This window comes from Austrofundulus limnaeus, unplaced genomic scaffold (genome assembly GCF_001266775.1).
Source record: "Austrofundulus limnaeus strain Quisiro unplaced genomic scaffold, Austrofundulus_limnaeus-1.0 Scaffold1388, whole genome shotgun sequence".
Lineage (NCBI taxonomy): Eukaryota > Metazoa > Chordata > Actinopteri > Cyprinodontiformes > Rivulidae > Austrofundulus > Austrofundulus limnaeus.
The window spans coordinates 58,305-73,120 of NW_013953790.1; the positions used below are offsets into that span (position 1 = coordinate 58,305).

General features: G+C 41.1%; 2 protein-coding genes and 1 long non-coding RNA gene across 4 annotated transcripts; 1 reads left to right on the forward strand and 2 right to left on the reverse strand.

Annotated features, from left to right (window-relative positions):
- Positions 1–193: 193 nt before the first annotated feature.
- On the forward strand, positions 194–7,224 carry LOC106535220 (protein FAM179B; the record flags this gene model as incomplete). Its single annotated transcript, XM_014032172.1, is given in 19 exon segments — positions 194–457; positions 558–814; positions 892–1,115; positions 1,351–1,451; positions 1,532–1,696; positions 2,093–2,161; positions 2,258–2,400; positions 2,488–2,650; positions 2,766–2,981; positions 3,107–3,227; positions 3,385–3,490; positions 3,880–4,115; positions 4,206–4,364; positions 4,956–5,082; positions 5,159–5,268; positions 5,363–5,546; positions 5,648–5,867; positions 5,951–6,037; positions 6,117–7,224. Coding segments are annotated over 19 exon segments (3,206 nt in total), but the record flags the coding sequence as incomplete, so codon positions are not given.
- On the reverse strand, positions 1,603–2,520 carry LOC106535224 (uncharacterized). The gene is made up of 4 exons (XR_001312418.1): positions 2,435–2,520; positions 2,251–2,368; positions 2,126–2,169; positions 1,603–1,690 (listed from the first exon to the last, which is right to left on the reverse strand). It is a non-coding gene; the product is annotated as an uncharacterized LOC106535224 (long non-coding RNA).
- On the reverse strand, positions 5,204–14,510 carry ccdc28b (coiled-coil domain containing 28B). 2 transcript variants are annotated; one of them, XM_014032175.1, is made up of 6 exons: positions 14,317–14,505; positions 12,539–12,846; positions 12,230–12,399; positions 11,884–12,038; positions 8,812–8,834; positions 7,587–8,733 (listed from the first exon to the last, which is right to left on the reverse strand). In XM_014032175.1, exons 2-6 carry the CDS (start codon positions 12,772–12,774, stop codon positions 8,679–8,681), a joined length of 639 nt encoding a protein of 212 aa, XP_013887629.1. In that variant the 5' UTR covers positions 12,775–12,846; positions 14,317–14,505; the 3' UTR covers positions 7,587–8,678. The 2 variants fall into 2 exon arrangements, with proteins under 2 accessions (XP_013887631.1, XP_013887629.1); XM_014032177.1 differs by lacking the exons at positions 7,587–8,733; positions 8,812–8,834 and adding an exon at positions 5,204–5,293 and having other exon boundaries at positions 14,317–14,510.
- Positions 14,511–14,816: the final 306 nt, after the last annotated feature.

The window sequence follows — 14,816 nt, forward strand, 5'->3', positions numbered from 1 at the left end:
CTCACCAACTTTACAGATCTCCACACCATCAACTTTAAATGAAACATCAACTGTTCTTTTTCTATTACTGAATATCATATAATTTGTTTTTTCCAAATTTAGTGATAATTTATTAAGTTTAAACCAAGATTGTATTTTTATAGTTATTTAAAGTTATTTTTTGGGGTTGATTTGTCAATGAAATATCTCATAGTGGCATCCAAAGGACGTATGCTCTCGAAGAACACCAGTGTTGAGCGAACGTTTTCCCTCCCCTCAAACCCTTCCACGCCTGGCTCCTTCCTTCTGCCCTCCTACCCTCTGGCTACACGCTCAGGGGTCATGCTTACCCCGACTCTGTCCCGTCGTCACGCAGACTCCTCCGTCTCCATGTCAAACACCTGGCCCTACAAGAGAGAGAGCAGCCCCCATCAGGGAGAAACCAGCTCCTGGTCAGAGAAAGCAGGCACAGCTAACGGTAACACAGCAGCACGACACTTCAGACGTGGCTAGTTTGTGGAATTTAAAGTTTTTGTATTTGTTTGAGGTTAGATGTGTTTTTCTCTTGCCTATCTTAGAGGAACTCTCCAACAGGCGGTCTCCCAGGCCTCTTCGAGCCCCACTCTTGAGCTCCTCTTCCGCCTCATCGTTCAGGCGAGCGTTGAGCAACACCAGAGCCACCTTCTCCATCTCRCCAGTTTTCCCTCCASCAGAWCAAGGCCATTCTCATAATGGCCAGAGATCCAATACTTCAGCCAGCCCTCAGAACCAGCAGATGGACCCAGATGMTGCCTGGCAGGATCTTCAAGAAGATGAACCTCTAGACATGCAGGAGGTCAGAACAACAAACTGTCTGCAGTCCAGCGTGTTAAAGCKAAGTGGTTGTTGTGCTAACTTGTACGTTGCTGACAGATGCTGAACTCCCTGCGCTCTTTGAGGAATAGCGCTGCCAAGAAGAGGGCCAAAGTGAGCCACAACAGTCCAGATCCAGACAGCCCTGACTCAGCTGTCAGGCTGGACTTGGGTCTGGACTCACCATCACACACTTCTCCAGTGCTTACCAGCTCAGCGAGTGAGAGTGGACTTTCCAGTCTGAGCTCAGTTGCCAACTCTGGCTTCAGTGGCATGAAAACCAGGTCAGAGATCCCCATTTTGTCACCTCTTTCATTTATTATTTAATAACTTGTCGCTCTGCCTGGGTTATGTGTAATTTGAATAAAGCTTGCTTTACGCTGGAACTTAACGTAAGGTTCTCTTTGTTGTGTTAAATATTAAAGATCACAGACTGGCTGAAAGGTTCGATGTCTTTTCAAACTGTTTACGGTAGTTAGTTTTCCTGCATATATTCCTACTTGTCATGTCTGTCAACAGTCCCAGAAACTCTGCCTCTTCTGTAATGAAACCTCGCATTGCAAGAGTGCCTTCTTCCAAACTGAGGTCTTCAGTGTCTATGGACTTCAGTGGCCTTCAAGGTATAAAAMAAATTAAATGAGTTCTGCTCATTTTGCAGCCTTGTTTTCTATCTTTTGTGTTTATTTTCTACCTTTTCAAGTAATGTCCCAGAGAACTGAGCTGCCATCTGAGGTGGGTGTCGTCGGGCAGAGGGTTTCTTGTTGCAARGGTACAATCAAAACCGAGGAAGAGAAAACGGGTCCGTCGCCTCCTCTGGTCAAACCGGCCGTTCYTGAATCAGTCAGAGCTTTAAAGCTTCCTAAAGGTCAGAAAATTATATACTAAATTATATATAGGAAATTTGTGTTTGATAGATTATTTCTTTGGTGCTTCTTGGTAYTAAATCTTACACTGGGCACCTGATTGGCAGCACTTGGAGGCACCAGAAAGAACAAAATAGGTTGTTTGGCAGAGAAGAGTTGGCAAAAACCTACATGCTGAGCTTCAATGCTCATCTCACAAATGCATGTTCCTTACAAATTTGGCTTCATTTAAAAGGGAAATTAACAGGCTTTCCAACATAWAAGACTTATTGTTGAGAAGCYTTGTTACAACATAGAAATAATCTACCAAACACACATTTCTTTACTCTTTGTGCCAAGTTCATTTTCTGTATACTCTTTGTATCAGTTTTCTCTTCTTCTCTCTTTTTGATTTTTAGGACTCCAGAGTAACATCAACAGTAGGAACTCACCTYGCTCAGACATGCCTGACGGAGTGATAGGAAGAGGTCAGATCCTGATGATAAATAAAACATGGATTTTAGAAATATCTTTTTTTCCATACTTAAAAACTAATTTTAAGTCATGTCCCCCTCACTTTTTAGGCATGTTTGCAGCTTCCTCCGACTTTCCTGGAGTTGTTCTGTCACTTGAGCAGGGTGATCTGGCAGCCAAGCCTTCCAGTGATTCCTCAGCAGGCATTTACAGCAGTCAACCTGACAGCGACAACAATTCACATCAGGCTAAAGTTAGTCACACTTGGTATCAATGTTGATTCATACATTGAAAGGTTCCAGTGACAGGAGTCTTGCCCCCCTCTCGTTAAAATGTGCAGGGGAGGATGAAGAATGTGAGGACTGGTCGAGATAAAACGAGGCAACAGCAACTCGATCAACCAGAGGGACAAGAGGACCAAATGAGAGAGAAGATTCGCCTCCGTGTCAAACAGATGTTTTCTGATTCACCTACAGAACAGAATAAAGAACAAGTCATGAAAGGCATGATATTTTTACACCTAAAATCAAATATCTTCCTTATTCCTAGTTTCCTACAACCCAATATATTTCAGTCTACATTGCATCATATATTTGTAAAATATGTTTTTTCTTGTAGATCTACATCTGAATGGCAGCATACTGACGTCGTCTACCAAAGCGGACCCTCTCTTTGACGAGTCCCCCATCAGTCCTGCCAGCCCTCAAAGTCCAAGAAAGCGCTTCACCCCACCCCACCAACCGAGCCCCCCTGCAGTGCCTCCTAACCCAAAAAATGTGTCCCGTCTTAGAAGAGCGCCTAGCCTCACCAGAACCCGACCTTCTCACAGTTCAGGTCCGTTAACTGAAAAGACACAAACATTTCACGCGATGCTGGCTGATCACACAGCCACTGCTTGATTAGAGCCTGTGTGGGATGTAACCTGTGACTCTGTTTTTGGTGTCTAACTGGACGTTTAGATGAACTGTGCCACGCTACAATAAGAAAGAAAAATCTCTCGGAGCCTCCAGATCTTTGTCCCTTTTCAAAGCCTGACCTGGCGCTGACCCAGAGTTTCAACTTGCTGAGCTCAGAGGACTGGTGAGAAACGCTTCATCTTCTCGCAGTAACGGCACTCAGTTAAGCTTTATTAATACTGTCTTGGAGATTTGATAACTTGGTTCAACAGATTCTGTCCTGGCATTTTTGAAGTTTGTCAACAAAGAAAGTTTTAATTTAATGTTTGTTTTCCTTCCAGGGAAAAGAAGATCGAGGGTCTAATGTTCCTGCGCTCTCTGGCCTACAACCACTCAGACACACTTCAAGGCCGACTGCATGAAGTTTGTCTGTCTCTCGTTCAAGAGGTAAAATTGTTCTGTCCTGCTCTGCTGGTAATAATTTGATTTGTAAATTAGTTTTTTTTATGTAAACTGCATATATGTGGTGTAATCACAGTACTTGCAAATCTTTATATTATCATTGCTTTGCAGCTGTTAGACAACTCTCTCACCACCTAGCTGCCTGTTTTCTGCTGCTTTTCTGCCATCTGTAGGTGATAAAAATACAACTGCTCAGACAATTTATTTAAAAATATTACGAATAAAAATCTAATAAGAGCTGCGGAGCAGTAAATGTACCAGAATAAAAAAAACATCTTTCGGCTAATTGTCATGTTTTTTTATGTTTGTCCTTTTGTTTTATGCTTTAATACTTTTGTTTTTCCATAAACCAATGAAGTTAATTTGTCTTTAAGGTGAGGAACCTGCGGTCAGGTGTGTCTAGGGTTGCGGTGTGTACACTTGGCGACCTGTACACACACCTGCAGAGGGCTATGGACCAGGAACTGGAGGAGACAGTTAAGGCTCTGCTGCACAAAGCGGGGGAGAGTAACACCTTTATGAGGCAGGATGTGGACACAGCGCTGGACTCCATGGTGCAGCACTGCACCCCGACTCGTAGCATCGCTGCTTTGCTCACCGGAGGGCTGAGGTTAGAACCGGTGTGTGTGTGTGTGTGTGTGTGTGTGTGTGTGTTTCACAAGATTTTGAACCTTTTGTAACAAAACTTCTTTGCTGACAGTCACCTTAGTCCAATGGTGAGGAAATGTACAGCTCAACACTTGGCTAATCTGGTAGAGAAGGTCGGTGTTGCTCGTCTCCTGTCTGGAAACAAAGACCTCACAGAAAGATTTTTATCTGCCGTCACTAAACTTTCACAAGACTCCTCTCAAGAGGCCAGGTATGTAGAAAGAATAAATGTTGCTCTATTTAAACGTAAAGGTTTATTTTKATCTTTTTCTCACACAAGAACTTCACATAGTGAAAGATATTTTATTGATTTACTTTGTCTTAAATGCACGTGACATGTACATATTTTCTTATTGAGATGTTTAGAATATTTTTATAATCAATGTGTATACAGTATATATTAGCATGCAACAATACAGAAAATTTACAGTTCAGTTCAAGTTTAGTTCAGTTTGCGAGTTCTGTTGATGTTAAAATCATTTCATACCTGGTGTCACCTGCCTGGATCCACTGTTGAGGTGGTTTTGAAAGAGCGGTTTGGACAGGAAATAGAGACACGTTTGGTTGAGGTTGAGAGCCGATTAAAGGTGCACCCGTGGAGACGGGGCTTTAGTGACACGCTGCTCACGGTCATTTGCTCAGGTCTCTGTAGACAGAGGTTTTGAGGTTGTGGTAATCCTTGCATGTGCAAATAAATATTTAAGTCTAAAACTGAATGGTTTCCTGCACATATCGGGTTTGTACTTTGTACACYTTTCTTTTAATAAGAATATTTTCAGACAAACACGGTTTCAACCCACAGGTACTTCGGTCGTCGAATGCTGCTGTCCATGTCGTCTCATCCTGACTTTGACAAGATCTTGGAGAAATATATTCCAACCAAAGACCTGCAGACTGTCAGAGACACTCTTTTGACACTCAAGACAAAGGTATAGTTTATGTTTATTGATACATCCTTCTGTTGTAACACACTTTGGTCTAACCTGGAGATTGCTGGGATTTCAGGGTGAGCTGGCCCAGGACACTCAGTCTGCCAGGGGGAGACGCTCCCTTCCAGGCAGTGGTACTGTCAGAGCTTCATCCCTCAATGGAGAACCAGTCAACCAGACCAACAAGTGGGTATAGCTCTGAAGTTATAACCTGTGAAACAAAAACAAATGAAGGTATTTAATTTATACCAACATTTTTGATGCTTTGAATCGTCTGCAGGGAGTCTAACAGCCGCAGCAGCTATAAAAATCAGACCCAGAGTATTGCAGACAAGACTGAGTACATAAAGCAGATCTCTGGTCTGCTGGGTTCAAAGGACTTCAGAGAGCGGATCAAAGGCATCGACCAGCTAGTGGCTGACTGTGAAAACAACCCCAGTATAGTCATCAATAGTATATTCCCGGTCAGTGCAAGCATTCAATAATAAGAAGCCTTGTTCTGCCTTTTTTTTTTTTTGTAATTAACAAAAATGACTGTGTGCTCCTTTCTTTCCTTGTCTTCCAGGTGTTTGATGCCTTCAAAGACAGACTGCAGGAGTCCAACAGCAAGGTTAACCTTTATGCCCTGGAGTCCCTGCAGAAAATCACCTATTTGCTGAAGGACAGCTTGTCCCAAGTGGTCACCATCCTGATCCCAGCAATCGTGGACAATCACCTCAACTCCAAGAATAATGCCATCTATTCTGCTGCTAACGGAGCTATTAATGCACTTACTTCGAATCTCGGTATTACTTTTAAACATTTGAAAATTTGAGTTACCGTAATTTTGATTTAATCACTGATACTTGTTTCTTTCTAACTTTTGCAGACAACAGTCTACTTCTACAGCCTTTCTGCACCAAGGCACGGTTTTTAAGTGGTAAAGCAAAGGTGGACCTGATCGAAAAGGTTGCAGGTTCGTCTGATGCGACAGCTCGGAACGGTTTAATCAGCTGAATTTTAGCATCTGATCCTGAAGACGTTTTCATTCGCAGGCCTCGTCACGGAGCTGTACCCTCGCAAGCCACAAATGGTGGAGCAGAAAGTCTTGCCCTTGCTATGGCACCTGCTGGGCACCTCCAGCCACAGCGGCACCGTTCACGGCAGGGGCGGCAGCGTGAGGGGCGCCACGGCCAACCTGTGCCAAGCCCTCTACGCCCAGATGGGGCCGAGCCTGAGCGAGTGTGCCGTCTCCCAGCCCATCAGTGTCATTAAAGGGTTAAACGAGGTCCTGAGGACCTTATCTTAAAGACAAATCTGAATCCAGACGTGTTTGAAAGTGGAAAGAGAACATTACCACTGACTTTACTTGAAGAAAGAGATGTTCTGCATTTCTTATAGTGCCTGCACTTTTATATCCACAACAATAAAGTCCTTAAAGTTTCAACAGTGATATTTCCTCTGGTACAGAAACATCGGGTCTTACACACACACACACACACACACACACACCGCTGTCTTTGCACTTTGAAAAGTAGCTCTTTGTCATAGCTTTTCTCCATCGAGTACTGTTGACTAATCAGACACTTTGACAGAATGTAAAACTGAAATGCACAAAAAGACGAGGAAGACAGGGAACCTAAAGGTGTATATTTTTGCTGATGTAATATTTTTCTGAAATGTCATGTAGACGATTTGTGTAATGAGATTAATATTAGTACGAAACATTTTTAAACAGCTCAGTTGTGTATTTGCACAGTATTAGTGTCACATGTACGTACTTTGTATAATGTTTCAGTTATAATTTATTGTATAATGGTCTGAGTCTCATATTAATGATGTGTTGAGTTGGTACCGTTTGTCTTTGTTTTTAATTGCATGACCAAATTTTCCTGGCAGAATCCAAACTGTATTTTTGTGAATGAAACGTGTACACTAATGCCTAGATCAAAGATGGTTTCACCTGCTGCTCCTTTATGAGGAAAGGAGTTTTACTCCTCAGGTTTCCTGAGGAACATTGAGAGGTCCGGTTTGTTTCTGTCTCGGTATCGTGCCAGTCTTCTAATAGCCTTTTAACTCCGCTGTTGTTAAATTATATTTAAATGCTTTGTGAACGACAGGAAAGAGATATACGAATAAACAGATTTATTTCTCTAAAACTAACTTGTGTGAGACTCCTTTCAGGACTGGAAATGGGGTTTAAAAATATTTGCAACTCTTTCTCCTCATAGCCAACTCGTCATGGTAAGCAACATTCAAGGCTGATTTTCAAAACTTTTTATGAGTTTGAACTCAATGACTTTATCTTGAAGTAGCACAATAAAACAGGAGTGCGAGCTGTACTCTATACATGAAGCAAACCCTCAACCTGTTTTTTTCACACAGGCTCTGTGTACCACCTTAAGAGTACTACTTACTGTGTACCCCAGTTTGAGAAACAATGAAACCATGGAGAAAGCATCAACTAATAAATAAATTTAGAAAACACATGCAAAGAAGTGATGTTAGTCATAAAAACAATATACTGAATGTTACATAAATCCTTTATTAACAGCCACCATTGCTGAAAACAAGTCTTTTTATTGTGTTGTATAAAGCTGACAGTAGCTCCCATTTCAAGTGAGCCCTCTCTTCATGTGAAATCAAAAAACTGACGAAAGAATCGGATGGGAAAACGTCTCGTACTCTTAAGATTTTTAAAATATGAACTTGTCGAGCCATAATAACCAAATTCACTACGGTTTCAAACATATAAACTAAATATTGTAATCGGGTTGTGTGAGGTGGAACACAACGGTAGTCACACTTCCAGGTTCTGAATTAKATAAAAATCGTGTTTATTAATTGTTAAAACAATGGAAGTAGCTGCCAATTTGAAATAGCACTGTGCAGAGATTTTTGCCCGCTGTTGCTGTGTACGTGCTTTCCAGCACAGAAAGGAGGATTTTACCTGTAAAACCTCTAAAGCATGGAAAGATGCCGCTAATGGGTCTTAAAAAGACACAAACGTCTTATTTACAAATTAGCTGGTTGATGAAAACATGGTTGCAACACATGGAAATATTTTGTACAGTAATTTCTTTAGCTTCAAATAAACACTTTTAAAAATAAAAAAACAACGACGACAAAAACCTTTCAAGTTACTGGCTAAAGTACCCTGAACGCTCTGCTGCAAACACCACGGTGTCTTAAAGGGAGGAATAAATGTGCTACTTTAACACAATGACAATTTACAAACACATATGGTACATATCCCATCTAAAAACAAAAGCAACAGATCAGGAATGATACGAAAATTAAATATAAATTAATAAATATTCACAGACAACCAAAAGCTAATCTACAAAGTACTGAAAACAAAATTTAGAAAAATCAAGAAAACGACGCAAAAAAACATGTTCAGTAAACCATCTGGTGTTTGGTGCTGTGAATGAGGCATTCATAACTTTTGCTAAAGTGTGTCCTCTCAGCTCCAACAACAAATCAAATAAATACATTTAAAAAAAAAGGATCTTCCCACTCAGTTTCTAAGGCAGCAGGTTTAATGCCATGGCACCCCGGGCTTCGCTGGATGTTGTGGAGAAGATGAGCGCYCGGTCCTGAGCCTCGCTGCTCCGTCAGGGACCAGATGTCTTGGGCAGGTCCTGATTCTCAGCCAAGTGGAGCTTTTGTCTGAACGGACACGTTAAGGACTGACACAGAGACTGTGAAGTGACCAAACAGATGACTGAAATGCACTGAAAAGGATACATGGATGTGCTGAGCTCCTCCAGCTGCAGAAACAGAAACATTATCCTGTCAGACGGGACGCTGATCTGTAAATTTGATCAGGTTACGTAACATCCTGCGCTTGTCGGGTCAATCGTTGCGTTAAACTCCTGTCATCTGGCTGCAGTGTTTACAAAAGCAGCTTCCTCTCTTATCTAATGTTGAAAAGTCACCCACCATCTGCTCTGAGCCACAAATATCCAGCTGCTGCCATAGCCCACAGGTATTCCTGGCAGCGGAAGCAGAATTTGTAATGAACAGAAGGACTTTTCTCACCTCCCTCAGACACAACTGCAACTGTGGATGAGGGTAATCCAGCGCCTCGCTCTGTCTACAAATGCTTCTCACTGTTATTAAGAGTTATTTATGAATAGAATAAATGTCTAAGAGCTGATTCAGCATTTAACTCGTCTTTTACAGTCTGACTACTTCTGCACACGTTGGGCTAAATTAACCTTTCGTGTATCAAAATGATCACCTTGATCTGGAATAATGTGCTACAATTTGTAGTTCCTCCAACCTTTACACTTTGTGAATCGTTTACTTTCATTTACAAACATTGTCTTCACAGAAATACATCAAGATCTCTTCAGCTCCTCCAAAAACTCTGTTCTGATCGACTTCAGCATACGACTTGGTTTTTGTCTTCTTGTGCTCATTTTAGCTTTCAGCTATGCTTCTGTTAATTTTAGCTTTGGTTTTGCTCGTTTCAGCTATGTTTTGCTAATTTTAACTTTGTTTTGCTGATTCGAGCTTTTTTCTACAGTTTGCTCATGGTTGCTACGGTTCTGCTAATTTCAGGTTTTAGCTTTGGTTTTACTTGTTTTAGCTTCAAGTTATGTTTTGCTCATTTTAATTTTGGGTTTGCTCGCTCTAGCCTCTTGCTACAGTTTGCTCATGCTTAGCTCTGGTTTTGCCAATTTAATTTTTACTCATTTTAACACATATCTATGGTGTTGCTAATCTAGGGGTTTTTTTTGCTACTTTTGCTAATGCTAAAATAATTTCCCTGGTTTCTTGATAGCATTACATTTGATTGAAAACTTGAATGTGTTATTCTAAAGGAAATTCACATTTAATAATTATTCACCACAAAAACTATTTGATTCTAAAGCTCAAAAGTGTTTTTTAGGATATTTAGTAGTTTAAAAAAATCCTAATATGTTGTGGACCTGCTGTGGAGTTTTACAAATATGGCTTTTTTTATAAAAAGATGAGAAAACTCACGAGTTATCARAGGAACCATCAATCTGAGCTGTTCAGATTTCATTAAAAACATTTCTAAACTCCTCCCTAAAGAAACAAATAAAAACTAGTTTTCTCTGACAAGATTTTTCTCAGATTAACTAACATTTTTCTGGTCTCTTCCTCGGACCGCCTGCGTCGAGACTGTTTTGTCTCTGCGTCTGTCAGTGATGAGCAGCTTCCTGCTTCCAGACGAGTCAAAGTGGGAAGAATATCTTTCACTCTGTGCGCTCCGACAGCAGGAAACCTTATACTCCCAGATCAGCTGCAGTTTTGAGCCTCAGGAAGAACTTCCTCTAATTAGACCTTTTTATGACCTCTATTATGATAAGAAAATTAGCTCAGCTCCTCTGTGTTCAGCCGCTGCTTAAAACACCATTTAAATTCCAGTCAGACTGAGGCGCACAGAACATTACAGACATTAACGTGACTGCTTTATGATCAATCATGTAGTTTTTTTTTTTAAACAAACTCATGGACGTTACAGCAGCTGTTACTTGGTAATTTGACTGTTAAATCTGACTAAAATGTGTTAAATATTACTTTGTGCTTAAATATTTACACATTTAATTAACAGTTTCTCTTGTCAGTGTTTAAACTGAGGCATATTTTCAACGTTAAACTCATATTGGGTCAGAAAGGGACCTTAGGATCATGGGTTTCTGCATCATTTAAGCTAAACTTAACATAAAAAGTAAGGAAATGTGTGTTTGGTAGGTTATTTCTTTGTTGTAACAATGCTTCTTGGCAATAAATCTTGTACTGTTGGAAATCCTGTTAAATTCACTTTTTAAAAAAAAGGTGCCACATTTGTAAGGAACATGCATTAGTGGGATGAGCAGTAGAGCTGAGGATGTGGGCTGCACACATGAACAATTTGCCAAATTTCCGCCAAACAGATTATTTTACCGTTTCCTTGTTTTGAGCTACTGGTTCCCCCCAGGTGCTGCCAATCTGGTGTCCAGTATAAGATTTATTACCAAGAAGCATTGTTACAACAAAGAAATAATTTACCAAACACAAATTTTCTTACTTTTTGTAACAAGTATAGATGAAATTTAAAAATCTTTTCCAGCAGGGTTTTAGTTTTATTTAAATTTGTATTATGGTAAACTAATGAGTGGATTAAACTGCATCAAATATAAAATTTGTTTTCATTTTTACTCCTTTCTCCTCTTTTATTTTTAAGGGGCAATATTGTGTATTTCTCAGGCATATATTTAAATTCTATACCATAATAAAACTACGTCACCTTCAGTTGTTATTAAAACGCTGTTTATTTGTTTAAATAGAAAATAAACATGGCTTCTCATCATATCTGTTTCTAAAATGGGACTGTCTCTTTAAGAACCTCCTTCTTCTGTCCCACCCATTTAAGCACAGGGCAGGAGGGGGTGTGTGCTCTGTGATGAGGAAGCTCAGCTTGGAGACACAGCCCAGAGGAGGAGCTGGTCCCAAAAGGCGGTTCTAGTCCCAACCGGTTGTTTTTGCTCCCCTGCCTGGCTCCCTTTGGACACTACAGGATTTCTCAAACATGCATGAATGAGTCAAAGTAAAACTCTGGGCATGTTTTTGATGAACGGATAACATTATAACATGAAATAAAACTCAAAAAGGTTGATTTTACATGATATTGCCCCGTTAAATGTGGTGAGTTGTATGGTTTTTTTAACTTTTGATGGCGATAATGCCCCAGTGTTAGTTGAACGTCTGATTTTCTTCTCTGGAACCCAAATTGAGTTTRCATTTCCGTGTTTCTGACTCCAAGAGTTTGTTAAATCTGCTTCCTGAGATAAGCTCCTGACTTACGTTACAGAGCAGGTGTTCCAGGTTGTGGTCGGAGGCGCACTTCTTCTGATCCTCAGAGAGCTCCTCCACGTGGCTGTCGAGGCTGAAGTGCAGCCGCGCCAGCTTCTCCTGCATCTCGCGCACATGTTCCAGCTGCTCGAAGGAGCAAACTTTACCTAAAAACCAGACAAACACTGCAAAGTCAGAAGTATCACCTGGCAGCTTTTTTGTAAAAAATAAAAAAAYATAGCCTCTCTGTTATTTGATTTCATCCTATTTCAAGCAACAAAGCAGCTTCTGAAGCATCTTATTTTTAACGTGTAACAGAATACGCCCGCAGGGGGCTCTCACATCCAGATTATCTTACCGAAAGCCTGTAATTTGCCTGAGTGGAAATCATTAAGAAGGTTGAGGAGGCCTCCTTCCATTTCTCTGACGTCTGAGACGTCTGTGAGGAAGGAGTGCTGCAGGGGGGAAGACTGGACTACCTTACTGGGTCCTGCTGGCTGAGGTGCTCTGGGTTTCTCCCTGTGGGGTCTGACAGACAGAAAACAAGACGTTTTGTTAAATTAAACCGTGCACACACACTGCAGGAAATGCTTTTTCTCTAGTTTCATTGATCTTCTAGTTTGCTTTAATGGTGAAATTCTCATCAAGTGACATTAAAGATGCACACCTGGTGGTCTTCGGRGGGGGCATGACGGTGGTGAACACCTCTTTTGGCTGTCCCGGAGCTCCTATGGATCTTTTATACTTGCTCCTGTTCTTAGGGGAGGGGGGCTGCGGCAGGCCGAGGGAGAAGGTGGCACTTTTGCTGGCCGGCAGGACAGACAGCTTGCGGGGGTTGATCGGCGGAGGAGGCGGCTGGGGGAGGGACACCTTGGGGCTGCGCTTCTTACGCTTGTCTTCCATTATTGTTTACGCTCGTGGCTTCCTATRTGAAGCTCTCCCGGGTCCAGATGAGCGGAAAAAGGTGACCGAGCCCTGCAAGATGTCCAGAAACATCAAAAGGCAGGAAGCTGAAAACAAATCAGCTTCCCTCAAAGTTTCCTTCTGAGTCATCGGGAGCCAAAAGTAAAATTACAGTCCTTTGAACATCTGAGGATTATTTATTTACCATGATGTTAAAGTAAGCCATGCATAGATKCAACTTTAAGAAAACCTGATAGCAAAGAAGAGTAGACTTCCAATCTACTTATCTAAATGGGGTTGCATTTAGCCTTTAATGGATGCAATTTAATAGTTCTGCTTCCCAGAAACAAACAACAACAAAGGGAACCAAGAGTAGACCTCCAAAGACATTTRTGCCTCCTACTACGTGTATCACTCACTGCCGAAAGCAAAAAGTGATGTTTTTGATCAACAGATCCACAAGTGGAGACACCACAATTCAAGATGGCTGCCAGGTTACACAAACATGGGTATAACTCAYTCAGTTTTACTGATATGGACCAATGATTTGGTTTGGTACTAGCTAAGGCTGATCTATAACACATACCTATTGCTAATGCTAACAGATTTACCCATTTACTATTTGAACTGTCTGTTAGAAAAATATCTCATGAAACAGACACTTTTGTGATATACATAGTATATCTGTAATTGATTTATTTGGAGAAAATCTAATTCAAGATGGCCACCATAGCCAAATGACTTTAAAAAACACTATTTGAGTCAGTTTTACACATATTGCGTCACTAGTTGTTTTTGTTGTACAGAGCTAAATTCGGTGTAGTGAGCGTTATTGTCAACACACTAAGAGTCTTCATCATTGATTTATCATGAGAAGATATGGATGCCTGTGGCTGCAGCAGGATTTGTTGTGAAGACTGTTAACACAGACAGAAAGCTGATTGTTGCACAAATATCCAGTGCAGCATCTCCTCTGTYGGCGTGTAATATGATCTGTGGAGATAAGCTATGAAAAGGGTAGATAATGCAGGCATACTCTGCCCTCCTCATTGTGATGTGTTAACCAGGAAGCAAACAAACAAAAAAAAAGAGACAATAAATTTTATTTAGCAATAAAACAGCAGTATGGGACGTATATTTGTGTCTTTTACCAATATAAAGCTGAGCTGTCTTACATTAACATTAGTGTCATTAGTTTAAATTACAATAATGCCTTTATATTACTAATATAGAGGCATCATTTATGTTTAAATAAAAAAATGTAACTTAAATGCTTTTCAGTGCTAATGTTTTAGCACTGAAAAGCAAATAYTATATTATTTCTAGGTAGTGTCAAAGTGGACTCCAAAGATGGCCACTGCAGTAATACACAAAGGCAACTTTTGTACAGCGAAACTCCTCTTCACTGCCATAAACCTGTACTGTAAAAACAAAACAATTAAATGTAACCACTTACATGGTAAATAAGATGTGGGTTAGCTAGCTCGGCAGACGATGTAAACAGAAGAGAACGATGATGACACAAATGTTAAAAAGACTTACCGAATCAATTACGCACCAGAGCGCCAACCCGCCGGGTGCCGCATTTCTCCCSGCTAAGATTTAAAACGTTTAGGCACACTTGGCGCTAATTGACTTCCTTAAATCACGATGGAGGTAAWTGAACCGTCCTGCGGCCGCTGGGAGTGTAAAATTACCGAGGAAATGTTGAGCGCGCGGCGATGTCGAACGCGCTCGGCGGCTGGTGCGGAGCTGCGTTGTCCTTATTCCTCTTAAAGGGCCAGTACACACCCGCCGGGGGAGGGGGAGGGGGGGGAGGAGGAGGAGGAGGAGGACAGGTGGAGGCTGTTTCATGCAAATAAGACTCTTTATTACCATGGTAATGAAACTTTTTCTGTCAGACCCCCACTCTGGAGAAATACATTTGTCGTGGACATTATGTTTTGTTTTGTTTTACTTTTTAAAGTTAATATGACAAACTACACTCACCGGCCACTTTATTAGGTACACCACGCTAGTAACGGGTTGGACCCCCTTTTGCC